Below are 27,199 nucleotides of genomic sequence, written 5' to 3' on the forward strand. Positions count from 1 at the left end.
TTTAAATGATTTCAGAACTCTGTCCAGCAAATAAAATGCGCTAGAGTCCATTGATTTAGCAAAGAATCTCAAAGTCTTGCCTTGAATTATAGCAGATTTTGAAAAAACAATTAAAATATTCCCTGAGAATCAAGCACGCAGTGAAGTGAAAGAGAAGAGCTGCAACAGCAGCAGCAGAAAGAAGAAGATATAAAGAGAGGACCGCTATCCTCAGTGAACAGACCATCACAACCCCAACTTCATTCGTTCAGGAGAATGAAAACATCGTTGACAGGACGAGGAGGACGAGGTCGTGTCAGTCATGCTGCAATGTTTTGTTCAGACACCGTACAGCCTGCTGCTCTACGGATGCTGCAGCAGTGGCGTCGGCCTGCAGTCTAATGGATCCGGGTTCCGTCTGATGGGAGAAGTACCGAGGAGGGCGTCGTTCAGCTCGGCGACACGGCCCGACAGACAGCTCGGTTCATGGTGGAAAAACGACGACGCCGGGAATCGAGTGCTAAAAGACGCCCACTGTGCTCCGGGACCTCTAAAGCTATTAACGCTCTGCCTTAACTACGTTTGAGGCACGACTGAACAGAAATCCGGTGTCGCTCCACAATTAACGAGATGAATGGATTGGTCTCTTGTTCCACATCAAATGAACTCAGAGTGCCTCGCACATGGATACAAAATTAGATCTGCAGACTGATATGAAATATTCTGCAACTTTATCACAGTGCTCCCTGCAGGTAAAGACATTAAAACTACTGTGGAGAGAGAAGTAGTTTAGAACGATACTGCAGGCGGTTGCATGTTTTTCCCCCACACCAGAATAAGCTCTTTCATCCCATATTTGGGAGAGAAAATATGCTCACAGAACAAGTGAGCTCTCACACAGCCCTCAGCCCTCTCCAGTCAAAGGAAATGTTGTCTCCGGGTAAAACTGTCACTCAGGTATGAAAATATGCACGCTGTAAAATCAGAGCTGGATCTGTAGTTGACTCTGCTCACTGCAGGTGTTTCAAGTACCGACTGAGAAGAGCCGACGCAAAACGGGACGAACAAAACGAAAAGACGCAAAACACAGGAAGTGAACTGAATGAGCCGAGTCATACACAACCCACTGGCATGCAGGACGGACTACATGCATCATCATGTGCTCAAGGTTTGCGATACATTTGAGAGTGAATCATTAAACTCAGCAGCACAGCAGGTCGAGATTTCTTGTGAAAAGATATGATTTATATAAGGTGACAATTTATTGCATTGAATATTGTTTGGATTTTGATCGTAACGTTTGTACTTGATCATGTAAAGCTTCATAATACTATTGAGATGTGAATTTTAACTAAAACGTATGTGAAGTGTTATAATACACACTTTGTTTCCATCCTACCAAAGGATATTTATGCAAAAAAATATTCACTTGAAATACGTTCCTTAGCAGATGAGCTTTGGACAGAGAAACCTCTCAACTTTGATAATGTGTCAGAAAAAAAAAAATGCAAATATCTAAAATAGGGATTTCTTCTCTCGGAAGGAATTTCAGCATCAAAGAATTTGGTGAACTTGTACCCAAGATGAAGCGTTTCATCGCAGTCGCAGCTTCACCGACAGGACTTCTCCCTGTGTGTTTGTGTAACAGAATGAATCCGGTGGAAGGTTGTTGCCTGACTGAGCGCATCAGGCCACATGCTCGGTCCACCGGCTGGAGGAACATTGATGTTCAACTGCCACCTGGTGGTGAGAACCATGCTGTACAGCAGAGATGGAGACATTGACGGCAGTAGCTGCTCACTTTGTTCCCAGGATTAAGTCCAAACATGTTAACTGCATGTGCAGAGATCAGGAACATCCTCCGACAGGATGTAACTTCAGCACCATCAAAGCACAACACATCTGCCCTTACACATTCATTTGATTTGTGCAGATCTTAAAATAGCAAGAAACTTATTTAGAACTTGACATTTCCTTAACTTTTCAAAAATAAAATATTTACGCAAACTAAAGTGAGCATCCGTCCTGAATCCCTAACAAGTCTCCATCCTCACAAACAGCAGTTTGCTTTGAGAAATGAAGCAAACATATTAATGGCATCTCATACAACTGAAGCAGGTTTTGAATATAATATAAATGTAACTACACAAATGTCTTTAATGTGCCAGCCCGGACTATTCGTGCTCTTCGTGGTGGATATTCAGCTTTTCTTGTTGCATTCATTAATAAAAATACAATAAAACATAAAACTATTTTTAAAAGTTTATTTCGTGAAATGAAGAGAAGTACAGAAAGTAGTTTACCTGTATGTCCGGCCAACAACAATATATTTATTAGGGCTGTTTATTCATTTTAGAGTCATAGTTTAATAAAAAATAAAATAAAAAATGACTCCACATTGAGGCAATAGAAATGCTCCCACCAGGTATTTAGCACATCTAACCAAGCGTAGGAATAACCGAGCCAGAGCCCCACTGCTGGCTGACAGAACCACAGAGAACGTGCAGATATTTAAGATGCGCTGCAGCCTCTGATGATGCAAGGCCATCACGTACACTGCAATCCCTTCAGGAGGAATCCACAGGCCCCCTCACCCCTGCAGAAGGCCTCAGAGAGAGCATTACTGGGACGTCTGCACCGACTCAAAGGGATTACCCAACAGCTGGATGCTATGACGGGCGCTATTCGAAATAGATACGATGGTGTTCGTGCATATTTACTACAGTATGAGTCTGGAACGGTTTTTTTGTAGTGATGACAGTGAAGCCTGCATGTATTTGAGGATTAACGTAGACTCCCCCCCTCCCTCCCCCCCGTGTTGCTCACCGGCAATAAGCCCACAATACAGCGGCAGAGCTGCGTGAGGCCTTCCTAAGCTACAGAGCAGTCACCGATGCTCGTGCTGTGCTACTGCAACACTGTCCATCACGTCTGACACGCTCTGCTGGTCCAACACCTCGTCCACCCGTCTGAGAAAAGAGACCGGCAAAGACAGTTCAGTACGATGAAAACATCGCAGCGTAAACAAGTACAACTCCATATTCAATTTTTTCCCAAAATCTTTCAACTCTAAAAGCCCTTTCAGACAGAGAGTGACACACTGCCCTCTGAAACACATTTCCACCGGCTCGCGCCGGCTTTCTGCTGCACAACTCAGACCTGCAGAGCTCTAGGACTATTAAAGAACAGAACATTTGTTGTTCCAACATTAAAGTCTGTGTCTCCTCTCTGTTTACAGGACTGTTAAAAGTTGAATCATTACTTTCGGTCGGACAATCCAATATGGACTCTCAGACTGACTCAGTCCCTCAGGTTTCTAGTTGGACATTGAGCCAACAAACTGCAACAGAGAGTCAGACTAATAGAGAACAACCAAAGGACTCTGAACCTTGTATTATCTAATGTAAGCAGACTGAATCTTCACCAAGTCCCAACGTATTTCTAAATCCATTTTTGATCGGGAGCTCCGTGCCAACAGCCAGCCCTGGTAATAAACATGTCTGTTTAGGACCTTATAAAATCCTTCAGTACGCGCACACACACATCAGAAGTGTTTCCCCACGTCGGGTCAATGCAGGTCTCCCTGCTGCAGCTCAGGCGATGTGTGCAGCAGGTGGAGGTCCTGCTGCTGTGGAGCTGACAGGGTTTCCTGAGTCTACCTGCAGGGACAAAAGGAGGGGAAATAGAAGACAGTAAGTGATGAGGGCTAAAATGAATAAATAAAAAACCCAATATAAAAAGGAAAAACACTACCATGGGCAGTTTTTATTTTCTAAAACACCTTAAGATTCAAACTACCAAGTGGGCCACTGATCACAGCCGGCCCTGAAATTTAATTGGGTCACTGGTGACCAACAGAGCTGTTAGATGAATAGAAACGCACCACAGTATTAACAGTGAGAAATAAGTTAAAGTGCTGCCTCTGTGAAAACGCCTCCACACTGAGTCCTACCGTCAGCATCTCTTAAAACAGATCGCTTTCAGAAGGAAGGAGACGAAGGAACTATTTAAGACTTATTACAAAATTAACACAAGAAATAGTTCCGGCTATAAATTTGGAGGAAAATCTTCAGAATTCAGGCAGTGAATAGCGTAGCTCAGAGTGACGATGACCCGCACACCGACAAATTGAATGAAACACAATGAAATACAGCAGCAGCTGACTGCAATAGGCAGCGTGTCCTCACCAGCTCTCAGGCTGGAGCTCTTCCTCCCATTATGAAGGGAATCTACTGCTGGCAGGAAACATATTGTTCTCCTTGTTCGCAATAGCTCTTCCTGCCAAACCTCGTCCCTGAACTCTCCCGTCTCCAGGCTGGGAAAGAAGACAGAGCGGAACCAAAAATCACACACTTTTAGGACAGGAAACAATGTGAAGACCTTTAAGCGGGGCTTAGCTGGGACTCCGATAGCCCCGCTGCACAATGGGCATCACCACGGGTCCGCGGTGCTCCGGCAAGCAGCGACCCGACTAATGGTGCGACTCATCATTGTCACAGCCCACCTCTCTAGAACCCCATGTGAAACAGCACCAGCACTTAGCTTTGATAGTGACGGCATTTCAGGTTATGTTTTCTCAAACCTGTTTCAGTACATTCCCGCTTGTTACCACTACTTCTGCAGAACTGGGAATAAGAAAATCATTTCACACAAATGAGTCAGTTAGTGGTGATGTGCACCTCTGAAAGAGAGTCAGAGACACCAGGAAGCTACATCTGTGGTGATGACATGCTAGCTCCCATTTTCAAAATATAAGCAGACTAAAAATGGCCAAGAAATGTTATGTTTCGCCCCCCGAAAGTGAATCCTTTAAAAACATTAGTGTTGAGCCCTGAAAGCATCCAGTGAAACAAAAGCACTTCAGTGCAGTCCAGTTCTGTTCTCCGTCGTGTACTTAGCATTAGTTAGTTCTCACAGCCTCCAGGATTTAAGACTTTAAGACTTTTTTTTCTTTTTACATATAAATAAAGGAATGTTGATTCTTTTAATGGGCCGGTTCTTCCTCACAAAAAAATAAAACCGAACCGATAAGAGTATCAATAATAGTACTAGTATGAATAAAATCACAACGATCCCTATACATGACGGATACTATTTTAATATTTGCAGTAGATCTCATGTTCCATAGACTCATTGAGACAATAGTCAGAAACACGGCGGGTACTAATTCAAAACAAAGAAAACTTTGGTGAAAGGAGAAGAAGTCATGTTGCTATGGTCAGTGGACAGAAACAGACCTGGAGTAAAGAAGGAGCTGGAGTCCCGGTCAGTGCACTGATGGTCCGATACTCCACCACAGAGCTCTTCCACTTTGAGACGGACTTAAAAGATAAGACAGAGACAGGCGGCATCAATACAGAGTCTGGAAAATACACATCTTTGAATAGAAATCAGCAGCGATCAGTTTTCCTCTTAAATCCCTCAAAAAATTGATTCGCAATGCAAAAGTAGAAGAATAGCATTCTTAATGACTTATTGGTTTTACTTTGAGTCCTAAAAGAATATAATATAAAGAATACATGCTTATAAAGAGGTGGCCGGGTTGAGTCAGATGGCCCCTGTGCACACAGTGTGTCCTCAGGTTGGATCGGATTGAGGTATTGATGCCACTGCATCAAACACCCCAACTGATTAGTGCAACTCATCACTCTCACACCCAGCACCCACGCTGACCTTCCGGATGTGTTGGGAGACGCTGTGGTGCCTGCTGGGTTTGTGTTTACCTCGTGGTTCCATTTGTGATGACGAGGCAGCTCCATCCAGCCTCATCTTGCTGCAGTGTGTGGACTTCATGACAGTTAGCAGCAACTCCTGCATGAGACAAAACCCAAGCAAACCATTTCAAAGTCTGAACACACGACACCAACTAAATCCTGATGTTTTCTTGTAACATAGCCCACGGGACGTCAATGGGAGACCAAGAATAAAAACTAAATATGTGTTCAACATGCACGTATACAGCTGCATTGCTTTTGTTTTGAAGGAGACTGCTGCCGTTTCTTATCTCAATTCACATAGTGAATGTGTGCGAGCAGCAGCGTCTCACTGCAATGTGTTGGTGAACTGAGTTTACAGAGATGCGAGTAAACTGTTAACCCATTAAAAATGTCAGCCTGTTAAAGAAAGACTGACAGAGTGTAGTTTTTAGCAAAACATGGACTTATAAGTATTTATTTAATGAAGTCAAAGGTAAGACTGTTCTTAGTTTGTGGAGAGCAGATCGCAGTGTTGATGGATTACAATCTGAATCTCCATTAAGAGAGGAAACACACGGAGAAATACTAAAACGTGACTGATGTAGAGCAGCACGGACCTCTGAGGCTTTGCTAGCTATGCTGCTGAAGAAACATGCTCAGAAGATGTTGGTTCTCTTTGGATCGACCTCCATATGTGAACAAACATTCTCCGTGATGAAGTTTAACAATCCAGATCCAGATCCTCTCTCACTGAAGATCACCTGTCCTTCACATCTCACACATGCAACCTGACTTCAGTCACTCGTTCACTGAACTGACAAACGGAAAATTAGGTCATTGACTACAAACAATACTGATTAAAGTACTAATTTATCAGAAACATGTCAGTCAACCCAGTCAGGGTTTTACTGTTAAATATGTATATTTGTTTGAATCATTATTCCTGCTGCAGATGTTTTAGGTGGAGCTTATTTTACGGTAACTCCTTTGTCATTTTGGTAGTTTGGAAGGATTTGAAAAATCATATTGTGCAAAGTAACTAAAGCTCCAATATTTCCCTCTGAGATGCAGTGGAAGTACAAACTTGAATAAAATAGAACCAGTCAAATAAAGTACCATGAATTTGTACTTAAGTAAATATATTAGTTACATTCCACCACTGATCATATTTACTCTTACCACTCACAGCTTATCAAAACCATACAAGTTACTTTTTATAAAGATTTACTTTTTAATAGAGCAGGACTGAGTTCAGTCTGTTGGTCCGGCCCTCCACAACAGTCTCCGTTTCTCATGTGGCCCCCCTTTGTGTAGAGATAACTTTGTTAAAATCATATTTTTTGGCAAATTAAGCAATTTAATCCTACGCTAATTAAACAACCCCATAATATATAAAGAATACATGCTTATAAAGAGGTGGACGGGTTGAGTCAGATGGCCCCTGTGCACACAGTGTGTCCTCAGGTTGGATCGGATTGGGGTATTGATGCCACTGCATCAAACACCCCAACTGATTAGTGCAACTCATCACTCTCACACCCAGCACCCACGCTGACCTTCCGGATGTGTTGGGAGACACAATGGTGCCTGCTGGGTTTGTGTTTACCTCGTGGTTCCATTTGTGATGGCGAGGCAGCTCCATCCAGCCTCATCTGTGTGTGGACTTCATGACAGTTAGCAGCAACTCCTGCATGCGACAAAACCAAGCAGGCTAGCGTTAGCCATGCACACAACGTGGTCAATTAGTTACACAACCCGTCTAAAAAACTCAAACGTAAAGAGGTAAACTGGTCTTTGTGGACTGTTGGCTACCAATAATTAGTTTGTCAACATTGCAAACAATCAGTAACAACGGTTGGAACAAAAGCAAATATTACGTTTGCCAAATAAGCGCAATGTTAGCTTAACAGTTAGCTAACGCTAGCTGGTCAGCTAACGTAGCGTCGTACATTCGCTTCAGTTCCTCAAAACTGACACTTTCCTTCCTAACAGTCGAAACAAAAGCACCTCATATAAACTTACACAACGCAGACGCGGTAAGTTATCTCAGTCCTTTCTTTCTTCTTTGTACATTTTGCTGGCGCAGTCTGTGTGGCCCAACCGTTTTCTTCTCAATCAAATAAGTGCGTTTCGTAAAGCTCATCGCTGATTGGCTCAAACGCGGGAAAATGGGGGACGTTTATTGGACAGTGAAACCTGTTTCCGGTTGAACCACCACTGACAAGCTGTATATCTGTCACATGACCTGTACCCAGTATTTTACGTACCAGTAATCATCCTGTAAATACACATGGTGGTTTTTTGATGATCAGTACAGATCCTATAAAATGCTTTGTGTACAATACACTCAATGTATGTTCGTCTGCAATGAACTGCTTCATCCTCTTTCAGCATCTTGTCTCTTCTACCGCTGTATGAATGGCATCTCTTTTTTTTGTGTCTTTGTGAAGTCTGTCCTCTTTCCCGGTCATGGTGGTCCAGAGTAGATTCACATTATTCACTCCAGACACAGCAACACTCTGCCTGATACTCCTCAACGTATCACACTTAATATTTACTTGATATTAAAAGTTATGTACCTGACTTATTTTGTCATGTTATGACATTATTCTACTGAAACTATTTTATACTGTAATTACTATTTTGTCTGTTTTCTTGAGAAGGGATCCCTCCTCTGTTGCTCTAAGGTGGATGACTTTGCTTCATGCCTCCAAAACCCAGATTCTCTGATTACATCTTTGCTTCTGTAATTATCTGCAGAATCAGACCTCTATTTTCCTTTATTGCTATATGTTGATTGTGTTTGATGAGGAAGGCATTTGTCTGTATAAATAGATGAGTGAGCCAAATGTTTCATTGAAATGCAAATGCAATTTTATATTAAAAGATAGCAAAGGGATCATTCACTATGTCACACAACACAGCTTGTTAGTACTGCCATGGAAATACATATACAGTCTTTTCATATTTACACATCAAGTGACAACCAAACAGAAATCATAAATACCTCTTTTTGTTAACTTTACAACAGCTATACGCAACCAGTATTTCATAAGATAACAGAGCACTATTAAATAACTGGCATCTTCCCTATCATTTACAAGGCTTGGAAACACATTGGTTAAAATAATCCAGCGAAAACAAATAAAAACCAAAATGTTCTTCTCCAGTGAGTAAAATTAGTCTAAAAACGGTCATGAAATCCCTTTGTACAAAAGACGATACAACTTAATCAACACAATATCTTCAACAGAAATGTTTGCTTGTATCCGCATGATAAAATCTGTACACTTTTAGCATTCCTGCAGCAGAGGTGGAGGGACTGTGAGCCGGGATGATTGGTTACTGGGTCGCTGTGATGCTCTGCGGGCCTACTGTCAACCAACCGTCAGAGACCGTAGTTATGTAGCTGCCAAGACCCTCTTTCATTGGCCTCAGTGCTTCGTCTAGCAGCAAATCAGCACGTCGCTGAGCTTGTAGCAGATACTTCAAAAATACATGGTTCTATAAAGTCTAACCGATATATTTGTCAATATAGCAATATAGTATTTCCTCGTACCATTTCTCAACAACAGACAGAATGGTACTCTAAAAGTTAAAGCAATGCATAATATCTTTACGTGTATTAAATTCATTTTTCAGTATGTTGTCAGTGATACATTTCTAAACTAGAACCCTCACTGTCTGATGGGGTCAGACATGCACAGTTACCCATTTGTTGTACTGAGCTGTGGCTGATACTGCAAGAGTTGATGGATAAAAACTCAAATTACACAAAAAAAAAGAAAAAAAAAAAAAAAAAAGTACAAATGTTCTCGTTTCCCTCGAGCAGTGTTTCGCCATGCAGATACTTTTGGTTGTATGCGCCAGGTTGTTGACCTCTGAAACTTCACCCTACCCCAACATCATAGAGAGCCCAAATGACAGTGGAACTCTTGTGATTATGTTCCAGAATTAAGAAAATCTAATTAATTTGTAGTGACACAAATATCTAAAAATCTAACCCTACAATATCATATTGTTGTTTATCGAATATTTACACTTGTACCAGCCTTTAAACTGTTGTCCGTGGTGTAAGAATGGACAGGGAGGGCCAAATGATGAATACATCATTTAGGCAGCTAAGGCTCCAGCCAATACAGTTGGAGAGGTGACATTAGTAGAGAAGTTATTTATTAATTTATTAATGAATTGTTGTTAAAATCAAAGAGTTTAAAAGTCTAATAGTAAGTGCTGTTGTAGATAATCTTTCATCTGGCTAGTAAACCTCAGGAACATGTTTGACATATTTTTAGAAAGACCGATCAGAGAAACACTCAATGAGAGATTGCACTGAGAGGGAAGATTCCCAAAAAAACCCTCCAGTGTTTTGGGGCATCAGAAATCCCAGAGACACCTGGGTCAATAAAACCAACACTATCTGCATGGCTGAATAGCCCGAGTGGTACATGTCTGAGAAAATACGCTTTTCTGAGATTTGGGTGACCAAACCAGAGTTTAAAAAAAAATGTCACAAACATTTTAAAACCTCTGATAGAAAATAATTCTACAGCTGAAGGAGGAAAAAGAACGCAATGTTTGGCACTTAGGGCTGTTACTCCATCATGGCTTCCTCTGCTCGGCCCGAGGATCAGCAATGGTTGAATTACAACTTAAAAAAAAAAAAAAAAGAACAAAGAAAAACAAAAGGGCTCCTTTGAGATTACTTTTGCAAAGGATGAATGGACTTCTGCAACCAGCTGAGAGCACCAGCTACAGTACAGCCTTGCTTGACCTGTTGGAGGCTGTAAAATAAGGAATCAGAAGCAGGGGGCGTCATCACTGAGGGCAAGTCAGGGAAGTCAAACGAAACTAACATCCTGTCATTAAGATACGCTGCTATTGAAGTGTAAATGCTGAAAGAAGCATGGGGACTCTGTGACGCCCCACCCTTTGGCACTGTCATAAATACAACTCGTGAATACCCGGGTCCGGTTCTAACACAACACACTCGCCGTTTTTTTTGCCCGAAAGTCAACAAACCCACTCCACAAGTACAAAAAAACGTTCATAAATAGAGTTCATAAAGACATGAGTGGCATGAGAGAGCATCGCGGTTACGTCGTCCAGGGAGTACGTCGTTCTAGTGTCGTCCAAAAAAAAGAGAAAAGTTCACAAAGAATAAAGGTGAAGTGTTACACAGAGAAGCGTTTGTCGCATTGAGAGTCTGCATCCTTTAAAAAGGCTCCAGATATGAGTCTCTCTGTTCACTTCCTCCCCAGAGTCCTTTGCTTTGTTATTCCAACATGCTCATTAGTTTATCATTTTTGCCTGAAGGCAGTAGCACTGAGGGTACTGTACTGCGTGAGTGTGTGTGTGTGTGTGTGTGTGTGTGTGTAGAAGTAGGACGGAGCCCCAGTTTCAGAGACAGGAGTTGTGTTTATGGAAACTTAGTTGTGTCTAACCAGGTTATTTGTACAGTTCCTACGAATGCAACTGTTGCTCTGTTTGTACCTTTTTATCTTTGTGTGTTTGTACCGGCTATAATTACAGGTGTGTGTGTGTGTGTGTATTAGGTAACGGAGGTTGAGACGAAGCGTGGAGGGCAGGGGGGGCCTCCCTCACACTTCGCTCTCGGTGGAGGGCTTGCGCGTGGAGGCCCAGCCGGTGTCGGGGAGGCTGTGCTGGGCGTGGCGCTGAGGGGTGATGGCCGAGGGGGTCAGGGTGGTAATGGAGGAGCATTCGGACTCTTGGAGGAGCTGCTCCGTCTCGCCGTCGTCTAGCGAGGCGCTGCTGGCCTGCAGGGACACGGTGTCGGTGCGCATGCAGGTGTGCAGGCCGCCCCGGGACGGCTTGATCTGTTTGAGGTCGTCCCAGTAAAGCTCCTCGTTGGACAGCAGGCACACGCCCTCCACAATGCGGATCTTCTCCTTGGTGTAGCCTCCGTCCACTCCCCCCTGGACAACGAGAGACGGAGAGTTAGTCGGGGTGATGGCTGACGTTTGAGCAGTTTAAAAAGGGATATCCACCTATGATTTGTTTTTGTTTTCAGTTTATTCACTTTCAACGCGGCGTGTGACAGATGGCCTTGTTCTCCTATATTTCTTTAACACAGTCACATTTCTTTCTCTCTTTCACTCCCCCCCCCCCCTAAAGAATACTTAGAGGTTACATTTCACAAACATCAGCAACACTTTAAACAGTTCAACGTGTTAAAGGTGGATTTCCCTTCAAGGATTAATCAGCAACCAACTGCACAACACTCCAGAACAAGATGTCACCTTCAAACTCAACCCATGCACAGCAAATTGTCTCCGTTTAGTGATGCTGCACTTCCCTCTGGAGTTAGTTTCTCATTTTCAGATTAAGGTGCAACAGCTATATAATTATCGTTAGCAACTAGATTCACTGCCTTGCGGTTGTATGCCGCAGGGCAGTGATTCTAGTTGCTAATGAGTCTGTCTTTTATGGAGCCTCCCAGCAAAAGCATTTAGCACGCGAGTAAATAAACATCTTCTCATAATTCTAATCAGTTCATCCTTGAGTGCAATTGGACCTTTTTGCCCAATTTGAAAAAAATTCCCTCCAGGATATTCCTGAGTTCACGAGAATGCATCGGCCGGACAGACTAACAAATAACCCAAAACACAATGCCTCAGACCACAGCTGACACTAAGATGTAAACATAACCTGGAGTCGGAAATGGACTCGGCCTTATACGCATAAAAACAAAAAGCAGACATCCTTTAGGTATTCTCTCTCTTTTGACGAATCTTACCTACAGTGGGAACTAACTGGATTTATGGGAAATGTAGTGCTTAGTTTAAGAAAACGCTATTTGTAGCACCTTTGACAAATGTATCCGCACACTTGGATTTCTTGCCTTCGACAAAGAAACCTGCCGTGCTACTGATCACAGAGCTCTGACGCTGCACCGACGAGATGAATTGTTATTTTGGACAGCAGGGCGCATGCAGTGAAAGACAGAAGAAGCGAGGGGAAAACAAAGAAGCAACAGAGGACGCCACTCCTTCATGCTGTGTAACTACCTCTCCGCGGGACAAGTGGCTCAAAAGATAAAGGGGGAGAGGGAGTTGTAGGGATGAGAGTGCTGCAGGGAGGAGAGAGAGAGGAGGGGGGAGAGAAGGTGAGCGCTGCCGTCGGTAACCTGCTCGTGTCACATGTTGCAATATTACAACACAATCAATCAGACAAATGGTAAAGTTTGTCTCCGTGGTTACCCAGCGTACACCTCCATAGTCTGGGACCATCCTATGGAATTAACATGGATTCGCCTTCAATCCATTCATAGATTAAACAAAAGAGAAAACGTCTCTCGTTTTCACTTCCAGGCTGTTCGTTACCTCTTTCTTATATCGAAGCTGGTTGTATATTGGAGGCTTTTGCGACGCCTCAATCTTGACCTCTTGTGTGGACGTCCGATACGAGGGGTTACTGTAGGTCAGGTTGCTCACTCCCGGGTCAGCGAACTTCGACTTTTTATGTCTGTCGTTGAACAACAGGAAGAAAAGAGCACATGGCTTGATGAATCAAACTGTCCACTGAAACATTTCTACTTACAATCAACACTTGAAATGACGAGGTAGTACAAGATGTAAACCACACGTTGGTGTTTCATTTTCACCTCTTTACTTAAGATGTCATACAAAATGTACCAAAACACCCGCAATGAGGAAGATCTTGCTCATAAATCCAAATAACAAGAATAAATATTTTTTTTTAATTAAATCATACCCTCTCTAAACTAAACTGGACTGACCTGTAAATGATCAAAGCCGCAATGAGGATCAGAATAGCCAGGATGGTCAGAACTCCGCCAATCACGTAGCTGATGTGAAGTCCTTCCCCTGCAACAGATGGCGCAGATGTTACAGACGGGAGTGTTCACAGAGAAAATCCAGTGGCTTTGCTTAAAAGATCACAGAGTTGTTTAGAAGACGCAGTTGTTTGCTGACTTACCCAATTTCAATTTCATCTCAGTACAGAAATAGTTGTGATGGTGTGTATCCTAGCCTATCTCGCATTTATGTTCCTGTATTTACAAACGGTCAGGGTTCACGTCATCAGAAACTCAACACTGAATGAACTACGTCCTCAAACTTTGAGTGACAGTTATATGACTGCACAGTTGGCCCTGTGAGGGTTAAAAACACTGTGCTCTTTGTAAATATAGCACTTTAACTTACCATGTTGATTTATTTATTGTTGTTTTGATTTAATTGTATTTGTTTGCTCTTTGTAATTGTGTTTTTTGTTAAAGTGCCATGTGAATTGAATAAGTTTTATTAAATCAGTATTACATCACTTCATCTGCATTTAATAATGCTTTGATGACAGACTCTGGCGTCCATATTTGTTTTTCAGGCACGTCTGTATTATTTGAGCCAAGTCAAGTATATCACAGGTTTAAAATTAAAAAAGAAAAAAGAAGAAAAACACAGTTTGCCAGTTGTAATTGCCTGGCGGTCGATTTAAATAACTTGGAAACTGGTAATTACTTAAACTCCCACATGACATAACTGTGGCATTAGCAATGCTAGACTGGAAGAAGGGGGAAACTTGAGTGAATTTCCAAAATGTCAGACCTGAATGTCAGAGTGTCCCTTTAAGACGACATGCAGTGTGCAAACTGAAGAGGAGAGAAGTGTCTCGCGTACTGACCGTGAGGAGCCGTCACCACGTTGCTCAAGCAGCCTTCTACGTTTAGGTTCTTGTCAGTGCAGCTGCGAAAACAAGACAGAAAGCTTGAGAAAGGTACTTTGCTCTAAATATCCTAATGTCAGCTGTAAAAGCCTCCTGTCCTATTCCTGCTGGTTGAAAATCTCATGGTGTGTTCTGTTAAAGATGAACAATTGCATAACACTCACTGGAGTGTTTTCACGTGAGCTGTGAAAACACTCCAGCCTCAATAAAAGGCTTCAGAGCACTCGAGATTTTTTTGAGCAAGGACAAGCAACTTCACGTCTCCAATTATTGCTATTTCTTAAGAAGAAGTCCTTCAAATTAGATGAATAAAGTCGAAAAGAAACACTCAAAACAGAAAATCCAGCAGCATCTTCTGCAGACAACATGCTGCTATTTGAAGTTAAGTTATCAATTACATTTTGTGTCACAAATAACTTCAAAAATGAGTTTTCCTGGTAAAAATGTACCAGCAGACATACTTGACCGGTGAGGATCCTCCGTGCGGAGTGTCTGTTGGAGCTTCGGGGACAGGAGTGCTGCTGGTCCCTCTGGCGGGAGAGGTGGGGATGTAACCTGCAACTGATGAACACATGCAGATCACAACCTGAGTGTGCTATGGTTTTGTAAATGTATTTTATAACTGGCGCTTGGATAAATGCGGAAGTCCTGAGAGGCAAGTGGGAAATTATTTCTTCTGGTGATCAATTTTCTAAATTTCTAAATCGTTTTCTCTCCAACATTTATGACTTCAGAACCGGTGAAAATCAGTTCTTTAATCTTTTGTTTCTCGTAATTACAACAAACCCTTTAATGAAAATAATCCTGACAGAAATAATAAGAAAAAACAAAAACGAAAATGCAATTTCTTTTCACAGAATACTTTTTTTAAGGAACTTTGAAAAATGATGCTGTAAAAACCTCTTTGTCACTTGTTCTAAAGTCATGAATGCAGGAGAGAACAACAACGTAGGTCAGGCTTACACAATGGATCATCAGATTTATTTTTCCTCACTTGCTTCCTCAGATAATTCGACTATGAAAAGTTCTGATGGGCCAAGAGATTCAGCTAAAACATGCAAACGCGTTGGTAAGGTTCATTTTGGTGGAACATTAAAGAAGTCAGCAGATAGAACAGCCACACAGCACAACCACAGCGGTCACTCACTGGTGGAGCAGGGTCGCCCATCCGGTTCATCGGGGCAGGCGCACACAAAACTGTTGGTCTTAGCGAAGCAGAGGTGAGTGCAGCCGCCATTATTTACCCCACAGAGATTGGTTCCTGAATGAGAGGAGAGGGGACGGTCACAACCTTTTCACACAAGGAGACAACTGATTTTATTCGGTTCATTTTTCTTTTGATTTTGATGACACTGATTAAATCTGATGTTCATTTTTGAGGGTTTTGTTTGTGGTGGTGTTATGAAAATGTCCTGTTATTACCATAGACTGTATATAAGAAGTATATATATATATATATATATTTAGGCAACCATGTAGGCGTCCTTACCTGTCTGTCTGTGAGGCGACACCACTATAATGTCCATGAGGCCCTCCACGTTGGCCAGCACGGTTTCCTTGTTACGGCCGGTGTGCTTGTCCACCCGCTGGATGGACTTAGTCTGCCAGTCCGTCCAGTAGATCCAGCGGTCTTGCTGCGAGAGTCGAGAGAAAGGGGTTAGAGGGGAGGACACCGGCTTCAACTGGGGAAACGAGGGAGAAGAAGAGAGGAGAGGAAAAACACAGACAAGGAGAAGGGGGATGGGAGGAAGAAAAGGGGAGGGAGAGAAGAGGAAGAAAAATGAGGGTCAGAGTGGAAGAGAAGTAGGAGAAATGGTTAAGTCGAATGGATTCAGCATGAGTTGGAGGACGGAGAGACGACCGGTGGGGAGGGTCACACGGTGAGCCGATGACTGAGAGAGAGCAGGTGAGTGGAGGAGGCAGCCAGGAGGAGGGGTCAGCCCAGTGATTGACAGCTGAGGGTGAGGAGGGGTAGAGGAGGGGGTACCTGCGTGAGGGCGAACGGGTGGGACACCGGGCTGACGAGGATCTGGCGCAGTTTCCCGTTCAGGTCCGAACTCTCGATCCGGTCCAAGTGAGCGTCCACCCAGAAGATCCTGCAGAGTCATAAACACACATCTGTCTGTAAATACACTGTGCATGCCGCCTGACTGACTCTGTAAAAACAAGAGTTTGATAACACTGTGAGATTGTAACATATATAAACAATAATAGTCAGTTGTATAATCTTCATGACTCTCTACTTGTCTTGTGGATCTACTTTCTGACACTGCGGTGGCCTGATTTCCCCACAGGGACAATTCTTTCATTTCCTTCCACAGACACGCTTCTCCCTCTCTGACCTTCTTGTGTCGTAGTCCAGCGTGAGACCGTTGGGCCAGCCCAGGTCGGTGTTGATCAGAACCTTTCGGTCCGAGCCGTCCAGGTGAGATCGCTCGATCTTTGCAATGTGACCCCAGTCGGTCCAGAACAGGTACCTGCAGAGACGAGGCGAACAAAGTTGGAAATTCCAAACTCAAACAAATGACTCCTTGCCTTCTTTCTGCTGACACCTCGCTTTAAGTCGTTTCTTAACAGCTCCAAACTAAAGATAAAGTTGTTCAAGAAATTTCTTTCAACAAGCTCAAAACCCAAATTTCTATTTGCGGGTGGAGCCCAGTCCCGTCTTACCCTTTGCTCGGGAACACTGCGATGGCTCTGGGTTCATCCAAGCTGTTGTTGACCAGGACTTTGCGGCACGTTCCATCCAGGCGGGCCACCTCGATGGTGTTGCGCCCCGTGTCGGTCCAGTACATGTTCCTGGCCACCCAGTCGACCGCCAGCCCATCTGTGGTCTTCAGGCCCTGGCTGATCACCGTCTCCATGCCACTGCCGTCTAGGTTTGAACGCCTACAGATCAAAGTAAAGGGTGGACATTGTGGACATGGGGCGATCATCAAAGTCTCACTCTTTTTCCTTTCTCTACAAAATAACAAATCACAATTTATTATTGATAACTGACTGTTTGATTGATACACATTATAAAATCATGATTGATGTAATCAAAGCTAAAACATAAAGGGCATTGGAGTTTGCATGTAGACGTCGCTTGCGCTCGCACCGTATGACATCCAGGGTGACGTCGGTGTAGTAAAGCTTTCCGTCCACGCTGTCGTAATCCAGCGAGATGACGTTGTGCAGCTCGGGCACCGGCACGTGCACGTCGGTGTGGTCGTTGGTGTCGAGGGAGATCCTGCGCACGCTGACGCGGTTGGAGAAGAGCAGGTACGACTCCGGGGAGTCGTCACACGACCTGCCGTCCCCCTTGAGCAGGATGCCGGTGGGACAGGCACAGGATGTGTCGTTGGGCCGGGGCAGGCACAGGTGGGTGCAGCCCCCGTTCCTCCGGCCGCACTTGTTGAAACCTGAAGAGGCCAGAGACGAAAGGAATGATGCAAAGAGACACAGGAGAACTTCAAATAAAACAAAAACACAGACACGAGAATCTGTCGACACGAGAATCTGTCGACACGAGAATCTGTCGACACGAGAATCTGTCGAGACGAGAATCTGTCGACACTCAAAGCGGCTCTTTGTTTACACAGAGATGACTTACTGTTTCTTGGCAACATATAATTACTTGTCAATCACCTCGAGAGATATTCATAATATAATCAGCAATATTTAGGATTATCGAGTAAGGATGAGACTGCCGAAATCTACAAACTGCAAACAAACTAAATAAACTGTGTAGAGAAGGTCATGAGATATTGACAAGTGGATGGAAATGGATGAAATGAGCAGTATAACTGGATGGAAAGACTTTTTTCTATGAGGCAGCAGGTTTAGTTCATATATTTATTAGCAGCAGTCACACAGCAGACAGTTAACTAGGAGTGACCCCGAATAGTCGACTAAGTTTCGATCTCAGGAGCCTGATTCAGCAGCCGATCTCACAGTAGAATTGTCGCAGTGGCAGAAAAATGATGGAAACAGGATCAAATCCTTTCGGGCTGTATGGGGGTGCTGAATGTCCGATTTTACATAGTATTGCTTGTTTTCTCCAAATAAATCATGATATGCAGCCTATTTCGGTTTGGTAGGTTTTAAATATGGGCCTATTAATATTACTGTTAAGTCCCCAAGTATGCTTTATCCACATTTGCCGGATCATCGGAGCAGCATCTTGGCTATAGCCTCAGAAATTCCAGATAACGTGACTCACCCAGTGGCCTCTCCCTGTCCACAGCCTGGATGTCCATCAAGCCCGGCAGGTTGGCTCGCACCGTGATGGTGTTGGTCCCGGTTTTCTTGTCAGCTCGCTGGATGCTGCGGCTCTGCCAGTCAGTCCAGTAGATGTGGGACCCCAGCAGGGTCAAGCCGTACGGGTGCTGGACCGGAGACACCAGGGTGCGGCGATTCTGCCCGTTCAGGTCGGCCGCCTCGATGCGCTGGAAAAGGACCATGAGAGATTTAAGGGTTAACCACCATGACTCCGTAATGTCTGATGCCTTCGTGAGGTTTAAATCCACGCGAGTGTCGCCAGGAGTCACAGCTGACCTCAGTGTGAGCGTCGGCCCACAGCAGCTGCGAGCCGGCCATGTCGATGGCCAGGCCGTTGGGCCAGCCCAGGTTGTTGCTGATGAGGACCGCGCGGTCTGTACCATCCATCGCCGAGCGCTCCAGCTTAGCGTGCTCTCCCCAGTCTGACCAGAACATGTAACTAGAGCGGAGAGAGAGCAACACGGAGGTGTCAAAAGTGTGAGGAGACTGAAAGAAGGATATAAACTCTTCACTGAAGTGAAATTCACACCGTGAGATCTAGTTTCATCTTTGACAGTGTAATCAGAGGTTTTGAACCTAATGCTCTGAAACTGTAAAAAAAAGCCGTCACGCTATCGCAGCCTCACCCCATCTCGTTGTAGAGGGCGATGGCTCGAGGGCTGTCCAGGTTTTGCCAGACGAGAACTTTCCTCATGGATCCGTCCAGGTTGGCCACCTCGATGCGGTTGGTGCCCGTGTCCGTCCAGTAGATCTTCCTGCCGACAGCATCCACCGCCAGGCCGTCCGTCGTCATCAACCCTGCAGAGAGACAGAGACGCACATCGAGAGAGGCGGAGATGGAGTCGTGACGCTGTGACAGGGTGGAGCTAATCAGCATCGAGCTTTTGAGCCATCCTCCTCACCTGTAGCTACGATGTCTTCTTGCGCTTTTCCGTCGATGTTGGATCTGCTGATTTTCTTCAGCGTACTGTCGGACCAATACACTTTTCCTGCAGGAGGCGCCACATACATATGTAAGGACTCCACTTCTGCATCACTTTTCCTTTTTAAAAAGAGGCGTTACAAAACTCTGAGAAGAAACACAAACCTTCTTTCGGGTCGACCCCGATGGCGATGGTGTTTTTCATGGAGCTGTTGACGGCCAGAACCACATCGGCGTAGTAGGGGATGTCCAAAGAAACCATCCTGATGTCCGTCCTCCGTGCAAAGATGAGGAAGCTGCTCATCCCTGCACACACACACACACACACACACACACACGCACACACACACACATCAAAGCAGATTCCAGTCACAATACAAAAGGAGCCGACATGCTTTTATCTTCCTGGGAGAAGTTTTTGACATTAATCCTTTGAACTCAGTTTTCTCTATTATAAGGCTTGTAAAATATATTTTCTAAGGATTTTGTCATTGCTGCTGTTTTCCTTTTCTTTGCATTTCATTTTAAGATTTATAGAATGATAATGAAGGTGAACAAGTAAAAGCAGATGTAGGATTTTTTATCTTATATCTTATGTATTTTGGTTAATCTGCACCATAAAATCATTTGCATGAGCAACAAGTAGTTACCGTTTGTACCACAAACATGGGTGTACAATAAAACAAAAACTGGATTCTTTTCGTACCCGGTGTGCAGGTCTTTCCATCCGTCTGCATGTTGATCCCGGTGGGACAGGCACAGCTGGAGGCTTTGGGAGCAGGAGCCAGGAGACAGAGGTGGCTGCAGCCTCCATTACTCACCGCGCACGGGTTATGCACTACAGAGGGAGACACACAAAACAACTCTGCTCAGCCACCGTCCTGCTGTTTTGGTTCGCTAAGAGGCAAGGGATGGAAACAGGGAATAAGAGAAACGGGGGAAAACAAAACAGAAACACACAGTTTCCCTTCAGGGAACATGGGAAAGCCCCGCACATCAGCGAGATCAGTGAGGTTTTCACTTTGGAATGAGCCCCCCCGAGGCTCTCTGCCCTCTCGGCCAGTGATCTGGCTTCAGTTTACCTGTAATCCTCTCTGAGCTCTGAGAAAAGGCAGCAACAACCCGTAAAGCAGAAAGTGACGGGAGAGGGGTTTTTTTTGTCTTTGTAACAAGAGACTACACAAGTCCAACAGGACACCGACACATTCCCCAATTGCAGATTTTATAATCTCTGTACTGCAGGACATTGGATTTGAAATTAGATCCTAAAATTACAGCTGAAAGTTTGCATTTAAACCCCAGTGTCTCCGTTTTACTCATTTAAGATCGAAAGTGTTGCAGCACCGAGACGGAACATGAAAAACGTGTCTCTGTTCCACTACTTGCTGACTGCACTGTACGTGTGGACGCACACAGACCTGTCTCTCGGTGCCGGTGGAACATGTGAATGTCCATGAGGTTCTCCAGGTTTTCGGCGAGCGTGCGTCGTCCCAAGCCGGTGAGCTTGTCGGCGCTCTGGATGCTCTTCGACTGCCAGTCTGTCCAGTACAGCTTGTCCTCATGTACAGTCAGGCCAAAGGGGTGAGGCAGCTGGCTGCCAATCAGAACCTGGAGGCAAAAACAGCAGCGGAAGTCTAGGTTTATTGCAAATGAACAGAAAAGCTCAAAAGCAAATCAAGCAACCAAGGACGAGCAATTCCTCAAATTGCTGCAATCAAAATACATCAAATGTTATGCTATTTAAATGTTAACGTAAAATAAATTAGTCAAACAAATCAGCATGAAGACATGAGTTTAAAAATGAATGCATGACGTCAAAAACACACTTTACCTGTCGGTCGGAACCATCAAAGTTGCCAAATTCGATGGTCTTCATGCCAGCGTCGGCCCAGTACAGGCGCTTGGTCTCGTAGTCGATGGCGAGCCCGTTGGGCCACGTCAGGTTAGATGAGATGATGACGATCCGACTGGAGGCGTCCATTCCTGCGCGCTCGATCTTTGGGTTGGCCCCCCAGTCGGTCCAGTACATGAAACTATAAAGTCATAATAAGACAAATGAGGAATAATGAGAGTGCAATGTGAAATCCAGTCTTCATGTGTTTCAACATTTTCGATCATCTCACCCTCCGATCGGGTCAACGACGATGTCCCGGGGCCGGTCCAGGTTCTCCCATATCAGGACAGTCCGCATGCTCCCGTCGGCATTAGAAACCTCGATACGATCCGTACCTGAGAAACCCGGGACATGACATGAACGGTTGAAGTCAAAGAGCGCACGCCGTGATGCAGGTGATTGCGTCAGGAATGTGATCGTATGTGACAATATGTGAAAGGAGGCTGCGTACCAGCGTCGGTCCAGTAGAGCTTGTGAGTCAGCCAGTCAATCGCCAAACCTGCGGGGCTTTCCAGACTGGTGTCCACCACCACCTGGAGAGACAGGGACAACAAAGATAAAAACTCCAGCCAGTAGCAGTTCTCAACCTACATTGTCCTCTAGAGCACCAATTGTTGTTCCACTTTCACACCAGCCCCAGTAGATGGCAGTATTCCATCAATTTAAATGCTGCTGTTGATGAGATGGTGAGAAATGATGGGATTTCTGCGTCCGGTTGGGTCAGACTGTGGGTGTCACTGACCTCCTGCTTGGTGCCGTTCCACAGCGCCCTGTTGATGGAGTCGGTGGTGACGTCCGTCCAGTAGATGTATCCGTCTTTGGCGTCCCAGTCCAGCGCCACGGCATTGCGCACGTCGGCCAGAGGGATGACATCATCGGACATGTCCTCTGTGTCGAAGCTGACTCGTCGGATGTCCGTCCTTCGGGCAAAAAGCAGGAACTTGTCAAGACCTGATTAAAGACCAAAGGTCTTCTGTCAGTCTTCTAGGTTTACCAGTGGGGTCAACAGTGAACACAGCAAAAACAGCACTGACACACAGACAACTAGCAACCAAACTGACTGATTAATATCATGAATCATAATCCCTTTCTCTAACATGATTAAGTATAATAAAGATGTTTTTATTACTACAGGCTGTGTAAATGTCTCAGGGTAGTGAAATAACGAAAGAATACTTAGCACTGAACCCTAACATGTCATTTCACTGATTTAATCCCACTTTAGTGGATGTCTTGTTATCCTTATCATACAGTACAACCTCGACAATTACACTTTCTGACTGACACTGACTGTTAAATCAGTAAAACAATCTTTAATTTCACTACTGCTGAGGATTTGTCTTTAAACTTCAAACTTTTTGATTATTTATGCGCCAATGAAAGATGGCAGAAGACCAGAGATGACAGTTAAAAAATATATATTCCAGATTCCAATTCATAAAAACTAATAAATTGTAAAATGTAATATATATATTAATTGCCAAATGGTAATTTGCTTAAATTATGGTTGTTGGCATTTATTGTTTCATAAATAAATATATAAATATGTCACATCCACTCAATTACAATGATCCAGATGTTGAGGGACTCACCGCTGGCACAGTTGGAGTGGTCCACCTTCTTGAAGCCGGTGGGACAGGCGCAGGTGTGTGTCTTGTTGCTGGGGAGACACAGGTGGCTGCAGCCTCCGTTGTTGGTGCCACAGCGGTTCCTGCCACCTGCAGGTGAGACAGAGATACACACAGCTCAGGACATGATGCTTTACGTGGTTGGAAACTTTTTGAAGAGGCTATTTTATTTATAATTGGAATAAAATGATTAGATTACTAAAATCACTACTTCTTCAAAATAAAGCGAAAATGCTTTAATTTGAGGAAGTGGTGATTTTTGTCTTTACAAAACAGCGACACCCATTTCACACATGGCCAATTTCTCTAATTAATATTGTGAGGAATGTCTTATAACAAGTGATAGGAATCTGCAACACTACAAAAATAAAATGCATGCATGGAAAAATCCCATTGGCTCTTTGTTGAGGATAACCAGTGTGGTGCTGACTTCCAGGGCTACAAAAACACATCATCCCTGTAGCAGTCTGGTTGGATCTGGCTGATGCTATGCTGCCATTGGCCAGTCTGGGTTCGAAGAGGCGGGACTTAGTCAAGGGTCAGTTGGTCGTTTTGAGAAAAACACACCAACCGTTTCTTTAAAATGAAGACGCAAGTAAGGTTCTGCAAGCAACTCTGTGACATTTTCCATTATTGCGTCTCGATCTTCTCATCTAGCTCTTGGCAAGCAAGCAAAAAAGGCCCATTTCCCAAAATGCCACACATTTGTATCATCATTTTTTCTATTCTAAAAATATAATGAACAGCACATGGACAGCAGAGCCTTTGTCTTCCGTTCCCTTAAATGTCACAGCGTGCCTCTGGATTTCACTCGAGTTCTGAAGCAGCTTTGCTGTGTTTAATTGATGCGGAGCTTAGATCTTTTCCACTCACACGCGACCTCACATGACTCACTGAATCTACACCAAAACAGCAGGAACAGTGCCCGACTTCCCCCCGCCAACGCAGACGCAGATTACAGTCCGACCGTTAAACTATTCTACCAGCGTGATAACCAAAACGTTCCCCTTGGCCAGAGCTCAAGTTCAACATGGTGTGTTAGCAAAGAACACAAGAAGTCTTTGCTACCATGCTGATAGGAAAAACGCCTCAACCGGCCAGTTCACCACAGGGTCTAACACAAGTGCAGCAGATCATTCCATCATCTCTGGATCTACGGATACAGCCTCCACTTCTCGGTGCACCGATACCCTTAAAGAAGGTCCTCATCCGGCTCATCTTCCACCCTCTCATGAGGGTTGACTTTGTCTTTGATGTTTTTGTTGTTCTGCATTCTGTTCTCCCGCCTGCTGCATGACTACATGTTCTGCTGCCGACGGCTGCGAACTCGGATGTTTTCATAAAAATAGATCCATTGTTCTCTCACAACTTGCTTCCAAAAATTCACACACACCCACAAACACAAACACACACTGACAGACAGATCTGAAGAGATGTGGGCGAACAAGTGACCACATAAGGAGCCCATAAGCCTCATGAATGGAGAACACCGGTTTTCCTTTGCTTTCAACTCCAGCTGAAGTTCTGGACAGTGTATTAGCTCCACAGAGCTCTTTGTCCACACTGTGTTGCGTGTTATTGTCAATGCTTTTAATGAAACTTCTAAAAAAAAGAGCACAGACATCAAAGTCCATTCGTTTTAACCTCTAACATTACGACGTCACTTAATGTGACATCAATCAGCTTTTTCCGAGAAAGACTTTTGACTGTTTCACAGAACATAACTTCTTCTTTGTTCCCGTTAGCGGTCGCCACGGCGGATCATCGATTTACGTCTCGTTGGTAAGCCGGGCCTCAACCGATCCGGGGTGGAAATCTGATGTTATGATCTGCATTTTTTGATTTGGCATAGGTTTTTACGCTGGATGCCCTTCCTGACACAACCCATCCATACCATGTTGTGACCGCAGCACCCGGAGGACCACTCACAGTCATACGGGCAGAACGTACAAACTCCAGAAAGGCCTGATCATTATAGACTTCTGCCATGTCTTGCTAATAAAACACAGAACAGTGTGTTCTGTGCTCTCACTCCAAAAAGTGCACCGCTAATTACTGAGGGCATCGCGGGGAGATTCAACAAACTCGGAACTCGAGATGCGGCTTCCGAAGCGGCGGTGCACCGACCTGCGGGCTGCCTCTGCGGGTGCAGGGTGTGGATGTCCATGGGGAAGTGCAGCTTGTTGCGAATGATCTCCTGGTTCTTGCCGGTGAATTTGTTGGCGCTGTTGATGCTCTTGGTGTGCCAGTCCGTCCAGTAGAGGCTGTCCTCAAACACGGTGATGGCGAATGGGTGCGGCAGGCCTATAGAGAGAGAGAGGGAGAGAGAGAGAGGGAGAATTTAGAAAGGCTGGGCGATCCTTGATGAAGTGCTTAATAAAACATCTTTCATGACACAATGAGGAGTAACTTATCAAAGTTTGACAAAAAAATAATGTATGATTCCGTGAGCTTCATGTGGACACATGTGGAAATGGAAAGCAGAAATGCGGCGTTCGGCTTGTTCCACCAACGCTCTCCCAACATCCTCCCATTCAGCGCAGTGGGCTCGGCCGACGTCATAACCTCCCCATTTAGAGCTGCTTTCAATCACTCTGCCTCTCACTGGCCTGTTGCTGGTTCAGTTGTGGCCAGAGCGGCCAAAAGCAGAGGCGCTCCATCGGCCTCCTTCAGTCATGTGACTTGGCGGTGGAGGACAGAACCTCAAACCGGGTCAGACTGGTGCAACAGACGGATATAAATCGGTCCTCGTCTTAGTCTGCACTTAAATTTGATTTACTTTGGAGATTTTAATCATTTTAATGGGTGATTTCAATCTGAAGGACAGTAATATATCCCATAATTTCTCTCCACTTACAAGGGGTGTATGCAGTGTGTGTGTTTGTGCACACTCAACTTCAATTGTGAACTGCATTTCCCATGTGTACTTGCACGATAAAGCACAGACATACGGAGTCCTTGTATGAAGACGGCATAGGGACTGGAAGCTTGGCTTCATCATGGAATACTAAAACTAGACGGGCTCCTCGTCTCCATGTAACATCTGCCGACTACTCACACCTAAGCATCGTGTCCAGAGAAGAGCTGGGTCTTGTTTGTGCTGTTGCAAGTGCCGAAACAATACTGATTTAATATCTTACTTAAAGGAATGTACTTTTTTTTCAAAATCCTCTTCCTCATTTAACCAAAGCCAAAGTTGTTTCCTTTAGACTGAGGAATTAGAATAGCACTGACTAAAGTATGATTCAAATCAGGAACTGTCTGATCAAAGAATACTTAAAAAAGTAAAGAGTAACTTTCAAGTTTTTATCGAGAAACAGTCAAATCTGTACATTTTCCCTTGCCCGCCCCCCTCAGACAGGTCCAGGTGTCTGTGTGTGTGTGTGTGTGTGTGTGTGTGTGTGTGTGTGTGTGTGTGTGTGTGTGTGTGTGTGTGTGTGTGTGAGGTGATGCTGGCTGAATGTGTGTGTTCTCTGATCTTATCCTAACATGAGGGAGACAACAGTGCGCCCTCTTCCCCCCTCTGTGAGTCTCCGAGGTGCCTGCTTCTGATACGGTCACCTTCCTCCTTCCTCGTCCCCCCCCCCCCCCCCCACCCCTCCTGCTCCTGTTTTCCGGGACAGCTGGAGGAGCAGCTGCAGGCCGACAGGGCATCAAACGTCCCACCAGCACTTCGCAGTGATGTCCCCTTTAACCTACGCGCGGCACCTCCCGGCCCTTTCACGCCTCGCCTGTCACACAGGTCATCGGCGACACAACGTCGCCTCCAGCTGGAGAGAACGCTGCTCGGCTTACAGCGTGACCTAAAAACGTACCTAAAAAAGTTAATTTCATGTCCTTGAGCATACACTCCTTTATTAGTGTTTTTCCCATTTGTATTATTAATCTCTGATGATCCAACTCAAGTTTCTTGCCAAAAACTAAATTGACAAAGATTACATTTGAACACATTTTGGGAACTTTTCTAATTTTGACAGTGTAGAACTTGAACTGTCTAACTCAATACAGCCTTCGTACGTTAGCTGTTAGCTCTGTTATTTAGCCCAGCGCCCCCGGGACGACGCTAGTTTCGAGCCCCGATCTCCGGTACCCATGGTCCCTGCGGTGCTGTAGA

The 27,199-nt window shown here is 44.6% G+C and overlaps 1 protein-coding gene across 3 annotated transcripts in view; it reads right to left on the minus strand.

Annotated features, from left to right (window-relative positions):
• Positions 1–8,532: 8,532 nt before the first annotated feature.
• lrp4 (low density lipoprotein receptor-related protein 4) overlaps positions 8,533–27,199 on the minus strand; it is a 91,403-nt gene continuing 72,736 nt past the window's right edge. Inside the window, exons 15-39 of one of the 3 annotated variants that reach the window (XM_079283270.1) lie at positions 25,213–25,389; positions 23,050–23,175; positions 22,200–22,408; positions 21,909–21,990; positions 21,687–21,792; positions 21,395–21,596; positions 20,982–21,171; positions 20,270–20,401; positions 19,729–19,869; positions 19,544–19,630; positions 19,268–19,439; positions 18,918–19,080; positions 18,583–18,808; positions 17,479–17,782; positions 17,049–17,267; positions 16,721–16,855; positions 16,366–16,474; positions 15,868–16,060; positions 15,526–15,639; positions 14,840–14,939; positions 14,337–14,398; positions 13,435–13,522; positions 13,019–13,160; positions 12,704–12,765; positions 11,480–11,611 (exon numbers count right to left, since the gene is read on the minus strand). In XM_079283270.1, the coding sequence (XP_079139396.1) occupies positions 12,724–12,765; positions 13,019–13,160; positions 13,435–13,522; positions 14,337–14,398; positions 14,840–14,939; positions 15,526–15,639; positions 15,868–16,060; positions 16,366–16,474; positions 16,721–16,855; positions 17,049–17,267; positions 17,479–17,782; positions 18,583–18,808; positions 18,918–19,080; positions 19,268–19,439; positions 19,544–19,630; positions 19,729–19,869; positions 20,270–20,401; positions 20,982–21,171; positions 21,395–21,596; positions 21,687–21,792; positions 21,909–21,990; positions 22,200–22,408; positions 23,050–23,175; positions 25,213–25,389 (3,521 nt within the window). In that variant the 3' untranslated portion in view covers positions 11,480–11,611; positions 12,704–12,723. Of the gene's footprint in view, positions 11,612–12,703; positions 12,766–13,018; positions 13,161–13,434; positions 13,523–14,336; positions 14,399–14,839; positions 14,940–15,525; positions 15,640–15,867; positions 16,061–16,365; positions 16,475–16,720; positions 16,856–17,048; positions 17,268–17,478; positions 17,783–18,582; positions 18,809–18,917; positions 19,081–19,267; positions 19,440–19,543; positions 19,631–19,728; positions 19,870–20,269; positions 20,402–20,981; positions 21,172–21,394; positions 21,597–21,686; positions 21,793–21,908; positions 21,991–22,199; positions 22,409–23,049; positions 23,176–25,212; positions 25,390–27,199 lie in introns of all 3 variants that reach the window. The other 2 variants (XM_079283269.1, XM_079283268.1) reach the window with 2 other exon arrangements.

This window comes from Melanostigma gelatinosum (assembly GCF_949748355.1).
Source record: "Melanostigma gelatinosum genome assembly, chromosome: 2".
NCBI classification, from domain to species: domain Eukaryota; kingdom Metazoa; phylum Chordata; class Actinopteri; order Perciformes; family Zoarcidae; genus Melanostigma; species Melanostigma gelatinosum.